The sequence below is a fragment of the Pieris rapae genome, chromosome 11, assembly GCF_905147795.1.
Source record: "Pieris rapae chromosome 11, ilPieRapa1.1, whole genome shotgun sequence".
NCBI classification, from domain to species: Eukaryota; Metazoa; Arthropoda; class Insecta; order Lepidoptera; family Pieridae; genus Pieris; species Pieris rapae.
The window spans coordinates 6,764,395-6,779,951 of NC_059519.1; the positions used below are offsets into that span (position 1 = coordinate 6,764,395).

The window sequence follows — 15,557 nt, forward strand, 5'->3', positions numbered from 1 at the left end:
TTAGCATTTTTTATTTATAACCTCACCCATATTTCAACGCACAGATTTACTGCAATTAATCCCCCCCTCCGTCTTGTCAGCAAAAGTAAGCAAAGCTTTTAAAAATAATACAACATAAACGTATTATTTTTGTTCGATTCCTCAAAAATGCATTTCGTTTTCAAGCATGTGTGAGTAATATGTGTAAAAAGTAAATAATTACTGTTGATTTAATCACCAAATAAGAAATCAAAGATATGCTTACGTAAAAATTTAGCAAAAAGTACTATTGTATTTATTGAAATAAGTATTTAAGGGAATTTAGTAGAGGTATAAAATATAAGGTTTTATGTTATTCTACTAAGACACAAATACTAATACCAACGTATTCAATTACAAGATAAACATAAATAATACAACCGTAGGGTTTATCTCAAGTAGAGCTCACGACTCCAACAATAGCCTTCAGAAAAACTTGTGGGAACATTGTTAAGAGAAAGTTAGAGATGAAATTGGGATCTTGCGAAAGGTCAAAGTTATTGTAGATAATTAAATAATAACATGCATTCAGTATTCTCTTTATTTCCACCAAACGTTCAAAACAATAATTGTTATATACATTTTAATTTAATTATAACGTCGAATCATTAGACTGAATAGATTTTATCTAAAACTTTCATAGTTTTCACTTTATATTTACGCAACACTTCATTTTATAAATTTTATATATAAGTAAATAGGACACCATACGTATATACTTTCGCTGTTATGTAAATTCACGTATGATATAAGCGGATGTTAAAAACTTTCATTTTAAGTAAATGATTTTTTTGTTACGCAATTTTGAAAGCATTACGGATCTGGTAATATCCTGTATTGATGAATGTGTTTTGCACGTTTCGTCAATATTAATCTTTATATGTTTTAACACTAAGTTATATTAATATACTTTACGGACGAAACAAACATTTGAAATTACATAATAAAAAATATACTAACTAACTATAGGCACTAACAAATAATATATTAATGAGTTATATTTATTATTAAATTAAAGAAGATATTATGTTAAAACGTTAAACCTATTCATTGTATCGTTTAAGGTAAGATATAAGATAATTTCATGGAATGTCAGAGGAAAACGCATTTTACTGATTCCTAATAACCGCGTCTATTTTGACGCGGTTATCAGGAATCAGTGTTGGACAAGTGCCTTCAGCGTGCGACTCTCATACCTGAGGTCGTAGGTTCGATCCCCGGCTGTGCACTAATGGACTTTCCTTCATTGTGCGCATTTAATATTTTGCTATATAATATTGCTCGAACAGTGAAGGAAAACATCGTGAGGAAACCGACATGTCTTAGATAAAAAAGTCGACGACGTGTGTCTGGCACTGGAGGCTGATCACCTACTTGCCTATTAGATTTAAAAATGATCACGAAACAGATTCAGAAATCTGAGGCCAAGACCTAAAGAGGTTGTAGCGCCACTGTTTTTTTTTTATTAGGAATCTACAAAGCTGACCTAATACACTGTGTGGTCAATCATATTAAGCTGGTTCCAGCTGTAATATATTGTATAGAAGCAGAGTATATTTTAAGAGCAGTGTCGAAGGTTCTATACAGTGCACTTATGGACTTTCTAGGTCGGCATTTAATACTCGGTCGTACAATGTCGAAAACATCGACGTGTGGTAGGCACAGAAGGCTGATAACATTGCCTTATAGAAGAAAATAAATAACCACGAAACAGATACAAAAATCTGAAGAACAGACCTAAAAGGATTTATGCCACTGGTTTTTAAAATATTTTATTGAACTTTTTATAGATGATATTGTATAAGTGTTAATGATTTTCTAATAAATTTAATAATATTATTATATTTTAAGAACAATCGAAACTTGTCTCATTGCATTTCTAAACTTTTGACATTATTATTTATTTTTCTAAAATACTTCATAGCAGACATAATTATTCACACGCAGTTGTCTGAGCTATCCCGCCCAACACATTCGCAAGAAAAAGATTTTTATGAGTTACGAATGAATTTAATAAAATTGATAAAATACTTCCATAAGAAGCTGCTAATAATTATAATTATTGATAAGTGATCTCTCACTGAGAAGTGAAAATTGTGAAAATAGTGACCACGCATAAAATTACGAGTAGATTGCCAATAAAGCCTCTATTAATTAAAGTAAGTTTGACTGAACTATAAATAAGAAAAACCTTAATATCACGATTAATATAATTTTAAATTAAATAAAATTAAATTAAATGATAAAATTAATATAAGTACGTTTATAGTATACAAGGCGGGTTGCCTAGAAGAGATCGCTTATAAGCTATGAAGCCCGTTACACTCAGACTCTAGATTTATTATTATTTTATTTTCATTGTAATCACATAGAGGTGTGAACATATCAGAAAGGTAAAAATAAAAAATCCCTATTAAATGGTACATTAAACCTTTAATAACTTGTTTTATTCAAAGATAATATTATTAAAAAAAATTATAATAATATATAAGTATAGCCTATGTAACCCATAGATCATGAAATATTCTAATGGTGAATTGTCGATACAAAAATAGGTATTCTCTATATAATATTCGTGTAAGATAAAAGTAATCTTGCAAGTGAAGTTCAATGATATCATGTCATGTAACAGCTCCACGTAACTAAGAAATAGCCACATCCGTCTATAATTTATTGACCTACAAATAAGTGTTCAGAATTGTGACCCTTATTAAGACGAACTAAGATCGTAAATCTCGTGAGGATGTTGAGGCCTAAGAAATTTGTGTAAGGTTCATTGTAATGTCCGCAAAACGGAACGAAAGTTCGTAACGCCGCACCCAAGATGCGTGGAAGTTGTGACACACTGGGTCAAATTTTTTGATATTTATCTGCTTAAATGAGCAAAAGTTTAGTTATGTACAATATAAATTAAAACTATTGATATTTATAACAAGGAAGTAAAGGCGATTTTCGGCGCGGTTAATGTAGATAGGTTCCTTTGGCCTTAAACTCTAGCTTATCTGGTATTGCTTTAGGCCTCTCTTATAAGCACTAGAAATCTATATATTTTTAAAGATGGATTTCATATCATACTACAGTGTGTGGTTAATCATATTAAGCGGTTTTAAGTGTCGAAGGTTTCAGTATTATATATAATCACATAGGTCTAAGTGTAGCATTGGCTATGGCTTTAGCGTGGAACTTCCATCCATGTGATCGACGGGTTCAACCCCCGCTGCACCAATGGACTTTCTGTAAACGTCCCCTATATGTATCTAAAACTAGCTCGTACGTAGAAGGAAAACATCAGCTGAGTCTAACATAGAAAGCTAATCACCTACTTGCCATTTTTTAGAGGATGTTGAAATGCATCGCCTAAAAAGTTGCAGGGTCATGTGGGACTCGACCCACACCAAAATCTCTGCTATTCAGAGACTATATATGACAATGCCGCATTACAGAGGCTGTGATGAAGCAAATTATCACGAAATGGATACAGAAACCTCTTGAAAATATTCTAAAGAACAATACAATTACACCTATAATTTTGATATTATTAATTGAATAGTCCTTCCTTCCTTATAATTATTTTAATAAAAGGTTTCAGATTTTAACTACCTTTTGTATTTAACTATGCAGATGTAACTTTAAATTACTCCCTTAGCTTAATATTGTTTTAATTTTTTGAGAAAAGTTCATCATTATACTTCCTCTGTCCCTTTCACTTTCAAAACATTTCTAACACAAAACGCGACAGTTTCACCTAATGTGTATCATAAGTACCGTTGCGTCAAGGTCACAGTTCTCGATGGCCAGTGGCAGTGACTCATCAGCTTTCTCAATACCGCTTCCTAAGGGTGTGGCCCTCTAGATTTATGGTCCGTATTGGGGTCAAGCCGCATACCATGGTGGTATGACTGTGGGATGACCAGTCCTGTCAAAAGGCAATTAGGATCACGTCGGTCAACTTTCAGTAGATAATGAAGCGGCTTGATTTAGATGGGATGAATTGGCTACTCCGGTGGTCTCTTGGATTTAATAATTAATATATGTATTATTTATTAAGATGCAAGTACTAATTAATTTTACAAGCACCATTCGTGAAATAGTGTATTGGAATTAATGAAATGTATCTTATTTTTTTTAGAAAAAAATTATGAGATAGAAAAATTCCCTGGACATGATGGCAGGGGAGTGGAGTAAACAATAAAAAAAACTTTACAAGCATGTCAAGCCGGCTTAAAACTTTGAAATATAACTATTTAAAGTATTATAAATAATGCCAAATATATGGCGTAAGATATAAGTATCAATTATTATGTGCAAGAGATAAATGCAATTATTACCACGCAGAAAAAAACCTTTAAACAAGTAAGCTGGCCGGAATGGCTAAAAATAGAATAAACATATATTTTCCTTGACTTCTTCAAGTTCATAGCCAAGTCGGCCGTGAATCATTATAAAACGATTAAGTAATTGAAGTCAAGTCTGAATTGTTACATCAGTTACGTGCATTCAGCGAAAGTGGTGTAGAATTCGCAGGCGAAACGGGGTCATTTGAATTAGCTATAGAATTTTGAGTATAGTCCTGCATTTATTAAGTTGAAATAAAACATGTTCAGGATATAAATGAGTAGATCAATAGGCATGGCAACATTTCTGTTCGATGGAAGGATGACCGGATACCATTGGACCTATGAAGTCCTCTCTACTCTTACAAAGATAGTTAAAACCTGCACATAATCCCGTAAAATGAAATATTGTGTAAATAAAAACTGTTCACTTTAGCTAAAAATATATTCATGATCCTGATAGATTGTATTTTTATTAATAAATTGCTTGAATTTCTTGCTAACCATGATTTCTGAAAAGATTTTACAATATCTAGCTATGTAAATCTTGTATCATTTTGTGTTTTGGATAAAAACACAAAAGGATTAAAGGATTTTGGTTTTACTATTTATGTAATATCTACAGTTTAGTTAGCCAAAGTAGAACACTTCTACTATTTATGTCTTATCAAGTGGAAAAATAAAAGAGATGATTGACTTAAAACTAATCATTAATTCAAAGATAAATACAAAGTATAAGTACATTTTTTGTATTAAGAATTTTTTTGTTTAAAAACGGTGTCATTAAAGTCCCGTAATGTAATTGGGGACAATGGGGCAAACTCATTAACACGTCTGTTTTTTTTAGATGTGGAAAGACTAACTGCCCACAACACAGGGAATCCTAGTGTGGGGGCCAGTGCACTCTACTTTATCGAAACATTCCTGTATATTGTGTCTAATAGTTCTTTCTTCCTAATAGTGTTTAATTTTTTAAACAATATTTAAAAGATAAAAGCTTTAGAAAAGTTTCAACCTCATCCATGCATTGTATAGATGAATAGCACAGAAGTTCTAAGTGATACTGAAAAAAAAAAAGTTTAGAACAAATCCTCTAAAAATATGCAGGAGTATCTCTATCGCGGCTTTTAGGAAGTCATGGAATCCCTGTAATTTGTCTAGTGTTTTTAGTTTATGCGAGGACTATACATTCTTAATTTTCTTTATATACACTTAAAATTATAATGAACAGTATTTGGTATTTCAATTATTTTAATTTAATGTAATAAAATCTAAATATTGTGTTGTTTTGTTATATATGAACTTAAAATCTAGTTTTAGGACTTCTGTGCTATAACCGAGTTAATAATAATGTAATATTATGTATAGTAATTTCAAAGTTCAAAAAAACATTCTGTAATGGTATGAAATGCTTCGTTGGATTTAAATCATAAACAATGTTGGCCTAGTGGAAACAACGTTCGATGCTCGGTTGTGCACTTATGTCTACGTATATGTACGCATTTAATACTAGCTCCTACGAAGGAAAAGTAATGAAACCGACATACTTAGGCGTGTATTAGGCACATTAGTCTGATTAGTAAAAATAAGTGATCACTTAACAGATACAGATATCTCAGACCTTATAAGATTGCAGCGCCAATTATTTTTTAATTCTAATGCTCTAATCAGTAATATTTCGCATTACACATTGTACTACATAGAACTAAATGTTGCCACTACTATACCGCTTAAATAAATGAAAGTGAAAAGACAAGATTCTCTCCGATAATCGAATTTCTGTACCTGTGTCACACTTGACATTTCACCGGTAAAAGGTCACTAGAGAAATTTTTTATTCACATACCGTTATACACTACGTTATTAACATAATATCAAAATTTTGAAATGAAACACATTCCAGTTTTAAACACGACTAAGATTTTTTTTATAGAACAGGGGGCAAACGGGCAGGAAGCTCACCTGATTTAAAGTGATACCGCCCATGGACACTCTCGCTACGACTCGCGACTGCGTTACCGGCCTTTTAAGAATTTTTTAAGCACTCTTTTCTAAGCGCCTAAATCGAATTAGTCCAGTAATACTTCAGTAGGCAGCTGGTTCCACTAAGAGGTGGTGTGCGGCAAAAATTGCCTAAATAAACGAAAACGCTTGATAGCTTTTCTTTTATTGCAACTGACGGTATTGGAATTTATCAATATTAGGATATTATTGTACATACCATAATTCAAATCAGAAGTCAATTATACGTGTAATTGTATTGCTGTATTGCTTACTGACTTAGAGTAGTTAATTATTATAGATAGATAAAGATGTTATGTATTTTAAATAACCATTTAAAGGACCAAACAGAAAAGCGCAGTTTAAAACATTTAAAGGAACAGGTGTTGGGACGTAAGTCGTTTAATTTTTGTCAAAATCGGGCAGAAAGCAAGCATATTATCTCATATGCTTGCCGGAACGAATGCATTTCTGTACGATTTCACTCATAATAGACTCCTGATCTTGAATACTATAGGGTCTATGTCAAGGGTCTTTTTGAAACATATTAGCATCATCAAATTTTTAAACGGTTTCACGTCGGCTCTATGGGCTTCTTTAGTAATGCTTAAAGAACAAGTCCCAAAGGGTTACGCTTCTACGAAATTATTTACACACAGGAAGCTGATCTAGTGATCATTACAGTAAATCCGCTTTAGGAGTTGAGATGAATCAATGACTGTCTCAATTTTGAGATGCAAAACACAAAATTATTGTAAAAAGTATGTACATAGTAAGAATGTGTTGAAATTTACTTATTCATTAGTTTTATTTACATTTGTAGTGTAATGTTAATTAACACAACTTTCATTTCACAATTGACGCAATCTAAATTTTTATGGTTTCCTATCGATAATTTTTATGGTATATTTTGGTTATATAATGTCGATTGGTAAAAGTAGTTTTAATAGTATACGTAGATTAATTAAAACAATTTTTTTATCAAAAACGGAAATAGACGGAACTACTAACGGATTTCCTTGAATTTTATTTCATCTGCCTAAATGAGTTTTTAGTGGGTGGATATTTTGGATTAGATTGCCAGACATTTTACAGAAATATATGCAGGTGCTAGCTCGTTCACTGGGCCATCTATAAAATATCAAATAAATACGTTTCTGAAACGATGGTTTATATTTTATAAAGAAATAGGATATGCATGCTATAGGACTCTGAACAAAAGAACATTTAAAGTGAGCAATTAAATGAAATACTACTCAAAAAGGTTAAGGAAGAATTTCTTTAGATTCTATACTTTTCTTTCATTCGACACAATTTTTCAGTGAAACATATAACGATCCAGTTGTCTGTTCGCAAAGTTTTTTAAGTTTTGTTGTGTAAGCACAATGTATGCCTAGTCCAGTTGAAATTTTCTAGTAATTTAAACAATTATATTTTCACTCACGTAAAAATTATATACAAGAATCATTTCTTTGAAATGGATAGTGCTACGCAGAAAGTTATTTTCTAACCATAAAAGTGACTTTACCGGTTTAACTTTGGTCAAACGTGACCCAAAAATTGATTAATAAATAGCTACATATAAAATAAGGCGTTGTTTATTCAAAACAGTGCAAGTTAATTTTTTTTTTAATTTTTATTCTCAGTTCAAGGTAATCTTTAATCGCACTCTTGGATAGTTCTTTGACTTAGATCAAGAACACTTCACTTGTTACCTTTTTAGTATGAAAGATTACTTTAATAGTTACATACAAAACCTATTAGATTATTTATGATTAGATTATATAATTGCGAAATAAGTTTATTCCGCAGTAGCCTCAACAGTAATTTAGGACTTGTTCAGAATATAAATTTAAATTTTAAAGTCATTTTGATTCGTGTAGTCAATATAAAATAGACAAAAACCTATTGATTAAATAAAGTGTTACATCGGAGTGAATTACGCGGAGATGACAATCTTGACAGTACGTTAAGACGCGACGTCTTTGTTGTTAACACATAATCTTACTTTCGCCACTGTAACATAGGCAATAAGTGCTATTATTGATTGAATCGATCTATGGTGTTTAGTATGTGGGTACGAAAATTCAAACAATCACACTTTTTCTTTCATTTCATTTGCACCGACAGCCAGTATTTATTTGACTGTGAACAAACTTCGCTTTCTAACTAATATTTATTTTTCTACTTATCCTTACGTATGACGCTTCATCAGTTAGCGTATGTTGTCACTCAGTACGCACATATTTTACGTCATTCTAAGAAAAATTTAGTGGGGGACAAAGGATAAATTCCATGACAGTTTTGGGATGATATCATAAGTCATCCAACATTGAAACTTGTGTGTGCTACGGTAGTTATCACAGAAAAATGTGGAAGATAATAGCATGTGTTGCCTTACTAGCTTTAGTGAAGAGTAGTCCAGTGGAATATGGAATTGGTGAAAATATCGTTGGTGCCGTTTCGGAATGTGTAGACAACGACACATCATTGTGTTTAAAGGTGTGCTTTGTGTTTGTGCTAGTGCTTAAAAGCTTTACGATTTTGATATCAGAGGGTCGTGTACATTCAAATGCCGTTTGCAAAGAATCTGTTATATTTTAATTAAAATCATAATTAGTACAAACGCTTCATTTATAGTGTCAGCAAAAATTAATCCTTTTACCATTTGCAGGAAAAAGCGTTGAAAGTTACTGAAAAATTAGCTATAACGAAAGATGTGAGCATCCTCGATGGATTGACCTTAGTCAACACAGGATCGGCAAGATCGGCTAGGAGTTACGAACAGTTGTCTGCAGATCCCAAAGAGAGGGAATCTCAACTGGAAGAGAGAATTGTAAACAATGTTGGTGACTTTTTGGACAACCACGTACTTCAGTTGCGGCTGTCTGACGATTATGAAGAGTCACGAGGATTGGATGAAGAAGGTAAAAATCATGAGCCTTTTATAAAATCACTGAACCTACTACTACTGCCTAGATCATAAGTTTGAAATTAACGCGGGGAACATCATTTCAGATGTTATTAAATACAAGAAAAAGAAGCGTAACGTTTAAATCGTTGTATTTTTTAGTTAAGAATTTTTACAAATATTGTTGTCTAACTAACTCTGCGCTGTCATTTTTCTAAATGTATTTTTCTAAATATTTTTCTAAATGTAAAATCACTAAAACTCGCAGAGCTTTAAGACCTTGTTGAGATTTTCTAAAGAAACTGTTACGTATAGAATATAACCATTTATTATATATTTAATTAAATCGGTAAATATTTTCTATTAAATTATTTATAAATAGAAATATGATAGAAATTAAAACAATGTAGAATAATACTTTCTAGTTCATCATGTTTATTGGTTTACGTATTGTGTGTAAACCTATGAGAACCTATAAGGTAGAAAGTCTCAAGTAAAATATACTTTTTACGACAGAAAACATAGTAGGTTATCTCACAAATAGAACTTTTGACTTAATATATTTTGTAACTTTCTAGGCCGTGGAAAGAAGAAGAACAAGAAGAAGCTCAAGCAGCTTTTGCCAATTCTTCTCCTCTTGAAATTGAAGATGGCTGCTCTCATTCCTCTCTTCCTTGGGATCATTGCATTTGTCGCTGTCAAAGCTGTGTTCCTCGGAAAAATCGCATTCGCCGTCCAAGCCGTTTCTCTTATCCGAAGACTTTTATCCAAAAACAACCAATCCTCTGGAAACGCCATTTCATACTCTCCAGCTCATGCTGAGGAGCATCCAGGCTACTCTTACGAACCAGCTGGATCTGGGGGCTGGAGCAGGAAGGTCAACGATGCCCAAAGCATGGCATACGCCGGTCAATTAACAAACTAGATTGTAATTGTGTGAATGTGTGTCTGTATTTATTGCGTGTTGTATGAGTACCTCAAACTAAGTTATAATAATAAATTATTTCATTTATAACTATTTTTCATTTGTACCCTTTATAAAAATAATAGTAAAAAAAGCAAACTGTCGCACTAATGTATAACACCGTTAAAGAATAGTAGTATAATAAATATGTGGTATAAACTATGTCACTCACTATGGCATAACGTCTTCTCGTATGGCATCAATTATTATAAAATGTTAATGTCGAAACTGAGAAGTGGGGACCATTTAGATAAAAAACTGTTACCAATCAAGCTGTTCACAGTCGTTTTCGTTTCGCTTAAGGACGTGGACTTAAAAGTTAAAAGCAAAAATGAAGTCCATTCTCATTTTGTCGTGTGTTATCGCAACAGTGTATTCCGGGCCTATCGCCCAAGAAGACTCGGTACTTAAATTAGTCACAAGTAACTTTGTGAATTGTATGAATAGTGATTTAAATTTGTGCTTAAAGGTAAAGTGTTGTGATGGATTACTATAGTGTTTAGTGCGTGTTAATAACGAGTACAAATGGATTGCACAGGGTTGTTTTCTTGGGCATGTGCTATAACTGACAGATTCAGTAGAATTTATAGTATTACATTTTTTGCACGGTTTTAACACGGAATAATAAATACTCGAAAATCAATTTAAAAGTTACAAAATATTATAGTTTAAAACAAATGTTATATTCAACAATGAAATAAATAATTTCATTTAAATATTTAAGTTATACAGCAATTACAATTATTTTACAACATAAAATATCTTGTGCTTTTTATTAAAACTTTTTTTTTATTTGAAAAAAAAATTCTCTAGAATTTTCGCAAATAATATATATTTTGCAAAACCTCCAATCCTTCGCGCATTATCACATATAAAGTATAAATCTTGGACTTAAAAACAACTGAACTCTACTAAAACAAACTTGACTATGTTTCCTTTACATCAAACATATTTTAACTAATAATATTATCTTTACAGGAACATGCACTTAAGGCCACTGAACGTCTCGGCTCAGTTCGTAAGCTGAACATCATTGAAGGTCTTACCATTTACAACAATGGCCCACGGGAATCTAGGAGCTTCGAAGCTTTATCTTCAGAACCCGAAGAAAGAAACAAGCAACTGACTGAAAGACTATGGGAGAGTACCACGGATCTGTTGCAGAAGAGCGATTTGGAAGTCAGCTTTGCTGGTGGTGATGATGAAGAGGAAGAATCTCGGTCTATTGATGATGGTAAGTAATATTTGGTATATTAACGACTAACATTTATTATTAGCGTTTAGGTGAGGTACTTATTAGGTAAATATTTTAAAGCCACAAATTAATTACAATAAAGCGTATTTCAGTGTCTATCTTAATCCCTTATTTTTATATATTGAAGATCTAAAAATAATTATTTATTTAAAATATTAAATAAATTATAAAAATAAACAAAAACCTATTTGTAACGAAACTTACAATTAAGTGATTCTACCAATTCTATTTAGTTATTTCAAGCGAATTAAATTAAATCAAAAGAACTTTCTCTTACAATTAAACATAATATTTCCTCAAACAGTATGAGCCGTAATTTTATTTAATTAAGAATGTTATAATTATCTATAAAACGAATCAAAATATGTAAATTTCATTAAAATAAGAGAAATTTTCTCCCGTTATATGTTACGTAATACAAGGTTTTAACTGTGCCACCGATACTGGTTTTCGGTTTAAGAAATTTCACCGGATTCTTCTTAAAATCATTTAAGACATAATGTGTAAAACACATCGGTTTATATGAAATCATTCTTAAAGAACAAGTATGCTAATCTGTTTTGACATAACAACATTTCCAACTATATCCAGATGCATCGTAAAAAACCGTTTGTAACAAACTGTTCATAAATATATAATTTTTTGAAAATGACTGACAACCAAAGAAATGACAAAAAAGAAATAAATTAATTGTTACCATGACTATAAACTTATACAAAAACTGCCTCCAAATTTCTTTAAAGATAATTCCTACGTAGTATTTTAGTCCATTTTACTCTAATGTCACGTTTCTGAATAATCCAAATCAAGATCAATTTTAAAAGAACTTAATTAGTACAATGTAATTACAAATTTAATCTCAACTTAAACAAGAAACTGACATTTGATTAGTAGTTTACAAGTCAATTAAAGGCATTGTTCTTTGAGAGGAACTATGTTAGTAAAGCTTAGATTTTCACCATTCTTTTTATTTTTCCTTCTCACGCAATATATGTCAAAACGTATTCAATTAAGATAAGATGAAAAGATAATATAAATTCATGTTTCTTTAGTAACTAAGTAACTGAGAAGCTCAGAATAAAACATGAAATATAATAGGCAATCATACTTAATATAATAGGCATTTATACTAACTAAACTACATTTTCATAGTTCAATACAAAAATAAAGATTATCTGTCTTAATCTATTCTTACGACGATTTTGCGTGGAATCTGTCTAAAATTGGTCTTAATTTTGTAGCAGTCGAAGAAAGCCGTGGAAAGAAGAAGAAGCAGCTCAAGAAGAAGTTGAAGCTCCTCATTCCTCTTGCTATCCTCGCTAAAGTCAAAGCTGTAGCCCTCGTCGTCATCGCTCTCCTAGTAATCGCCGCATCACTCTTCAAACTGGCCGTTCTCGCCAAGATCGCTTTTATTGCCAAGGTCATTGCAATCATTAAAGCCTTGATCGCAAAGAAGCATGCCCAAGAAGAACACACCTGGGTGTCTCATGAGGAGCATCCTCAAATTTCCCATGGAGGTTGGGGCGAGCAAAGCGGTTGGTCCCGCTCAAGGACGGAAGCCAACAACCTGGCCTATTCCGCCTACCAACAGTAAACCAAATAATTAGGTTGTGTGAATGTTAATTTATTAGTATGTGTGTGATGGCGATTCTTGTTTATTTATATTCCTTTTCTTAGTTTACAGGATCGTTTATGTGATATTATCTGTATGTATTTTACGTATATTATATGTACTATATCGTATTTTAATTGTTACCATTACTTTGTACGTGGGTAACTTTATATATTAATTGTATTAAATCTTCTTTATGTTTATTTTCATTATACATATTATTTTCATTGACTCTATAATAATATATATTTATGTATTCTATGTTATATATACGTATTTATAATAATTACTTTTATAGTATTCATATATATATATATATATATTAGTTTCACGATCTTGATCTCTTGTTTTTTGTTATTTTATATATTTGTCTTTTAACAGTATTTTGCTGAGCCAGTATCGTGTATCACGAGTTTGAATGTGAATTATTTATTGTTTGTATTTCAACAATAGTCATAAATAAAAAATTTCAGCATTATTTATTTCTTTTATTCTATCTTTTAGTTTTATGAATTAACCTATTATAGCCATATTTGTACCAAAGACAAGGTAAAATTAACTTTGATTAAACTATGAAAAATTGTAACTTATAAAGAAAAAATAAATTGATTAAAAAAGTAGTAATCTTGTCGGCTAGGTGTCTTATCATATTATTTTAATATGATATTATATTTAAACTACGCACTACCAATAACATCAATGGCCTCAACCTCTACCATCGTTAATTTTTGTGTCAAAAACATTCACTTCGACCCAAAAATCAACAGGTTCTATGAACTTTTCAATCTACCTACAAAAGAAAAATACAGCATCAGACAATCTCATGCATATAATATTTTATATGCATGAGATTGTCTGATACTGTATATTTACTGTATTTATTGTGTAAAGGTCTAGTCAGGAACACTTAGTTACACACACACTCAGTCAATGTGTCATAGCTAAAATGATAATAATAATAATAACAGAACCTTATTCTTAGAAATTCCGCAACATTTGTAATACGCAACAAATTACCAAAACAAAAATCATAAAATAACATATAAATAACTTGAAATGGTAGTTTAAAATGTGTTTTTTTTAATTTAAGTCAAGCATATAAAATTTATATAAACGAAGGTTTCAAAAACAATGAAAATAAGGTTATAGTTACGTGTCATTGTTACAAAAAATTTCTTTGATGAACATTTTCTAGGTTTTATTTTCTTAGTTATTTTCAGTTTTTCGTCATTAAATACTGTTACAAGAGTAGGTACTACGCTTTTAAATAAATCTTCTTTAACTTTAGTCGATACCACCAATAAGAGACGAAATAATTCAGCGAAAACAAAATCGAAAATTTCAAAAGATTTTTATCATAACATAAACTTGTGAGTCACTCTGATGTATAGTCCAATGCTGACCACTATTACTAAGAAGCATATAATAAATGCCTTAAAGAAGTGTGAAAGCGTTTATTCCAATAAGGTTTAGCTGATGGAAGTAATCCTACACCTAAACACCACATAACCATAGTATTAATTTCGTGTAGTTTTGACTTTCGTGGCATTTCTAAAAATTGTACGCACGATAAATCTTTTAAAAAGTTTTTTTTATGTATTAAACACTTTACACTGGATATAAAATTAATTAACAGCATAAACTGTATGAGTTTTAAACGTTTTAAAAAACAAACTGATTCGGAAAAGTTATCATATGAATAGTCATAATATTCTAAAAAATATTTTGCCTGGTGGTAATACAATAATTAAATTAAATTAAACTTTACATTATTGAATTATTTTACACACCTAGAAGTATTACCTGGGATAGATTCTCGATAATGGCGAATGAAATTTGCCTAAAATATTTCATATGACGATGAAGAAACTTCTGTTCCATGCCTGCATAATCATAATAGAAGTTATTGGATATCCAACACGTTTTCTTTTAAATAATGTTTTACGTGTAGATGCCTTATAAAATTCTTGCCGCAATACATTGTTTCACATGCAACAACTTTCTCCCACCATTTACTTCAAGGCTAAGTTCAAGACAACTGTTAAAATTGCAAATCTTTATTTTAAGGCGATATATTTTGTTAACATTTTTGTTTTAAGTTCTTCTGGGGCCACATACCTAAACAGCAGCAAACGAGACATTTTAAAAAGTTAGGTACGTACCCTAAGTAAGTCTATGAATAAGATACCTAAATAATATTTTGCGTCCCATTTCGTGTTGATTCTGAACATAAAGCAAATTAACAACTAAAACAGTTAAAAATACAGTAATCTACATGTAATTTACAACTTATAGTCCATAATTATATTTATGGGAAAACAAAACTAATTTAAAAACGCGTTTGTTGTCCCTGACATTGATCAAAACCTTGCTAGCAATGAATATGTTGCAAGACCTGCAATATTAAACAATATTAGTTTAACACTCTTTGGGTAGATGGCGCCATTTTCAAATATAACAAA

The 15,557-nt window shown here is 31.1% G+C and overlaps 2 protein-coding genes across 2 annotated transcripts; both read left to right on the forward strand.

The window, feature by feature from the left end:
- Positions 1 to 8,644: 8,644 nt before the first annotated feature.
- Positions 8,645 to 10,276, forward strand: LOC111002017. Its single transcript, XM_022272107.2, has 3 exons — positions 8,645 to 8,855; positions 9,028 to 9,280; positions 9,843 to 10,276. Exons 1-3 carry the CDS (start codon positions 8,724 to 8,726, stop codon positions 10,187 to 10,189), a joined length of 732 nt encoding a protein of 243 aa, XP_022127799.2. The 5' UTR covers positions 8,645 to 8,723; the 3' UTR covers positions 10,190 to 10,276.
- A 217-nt stretch (positions 10,277 to 10,493) lies between these two features.
- On the forward strand, positions 10,494 to 13,276 carry LOC111002027. The gene is made up of 3 exons (XM_022272116.2): positions 10,494 to 10,697; positions 11,207 to 11,462; positions 12,725 to 13,276. The coding sequence occupies exons 1-3, from the start codon at positions 10,560 to 10,562 to the stop codon at positions 13,075 to 13,077; spliced, it is 747 nt and encodes a 248-aa protein (XP_022127808.1). The 5' UTR covers positions 10,494 to 10,559; the 3' UTR covers positions 13,078 to 13,276.
- Positions 13,277 to 15,557: the final 2,281 nt, after the last annotated feature.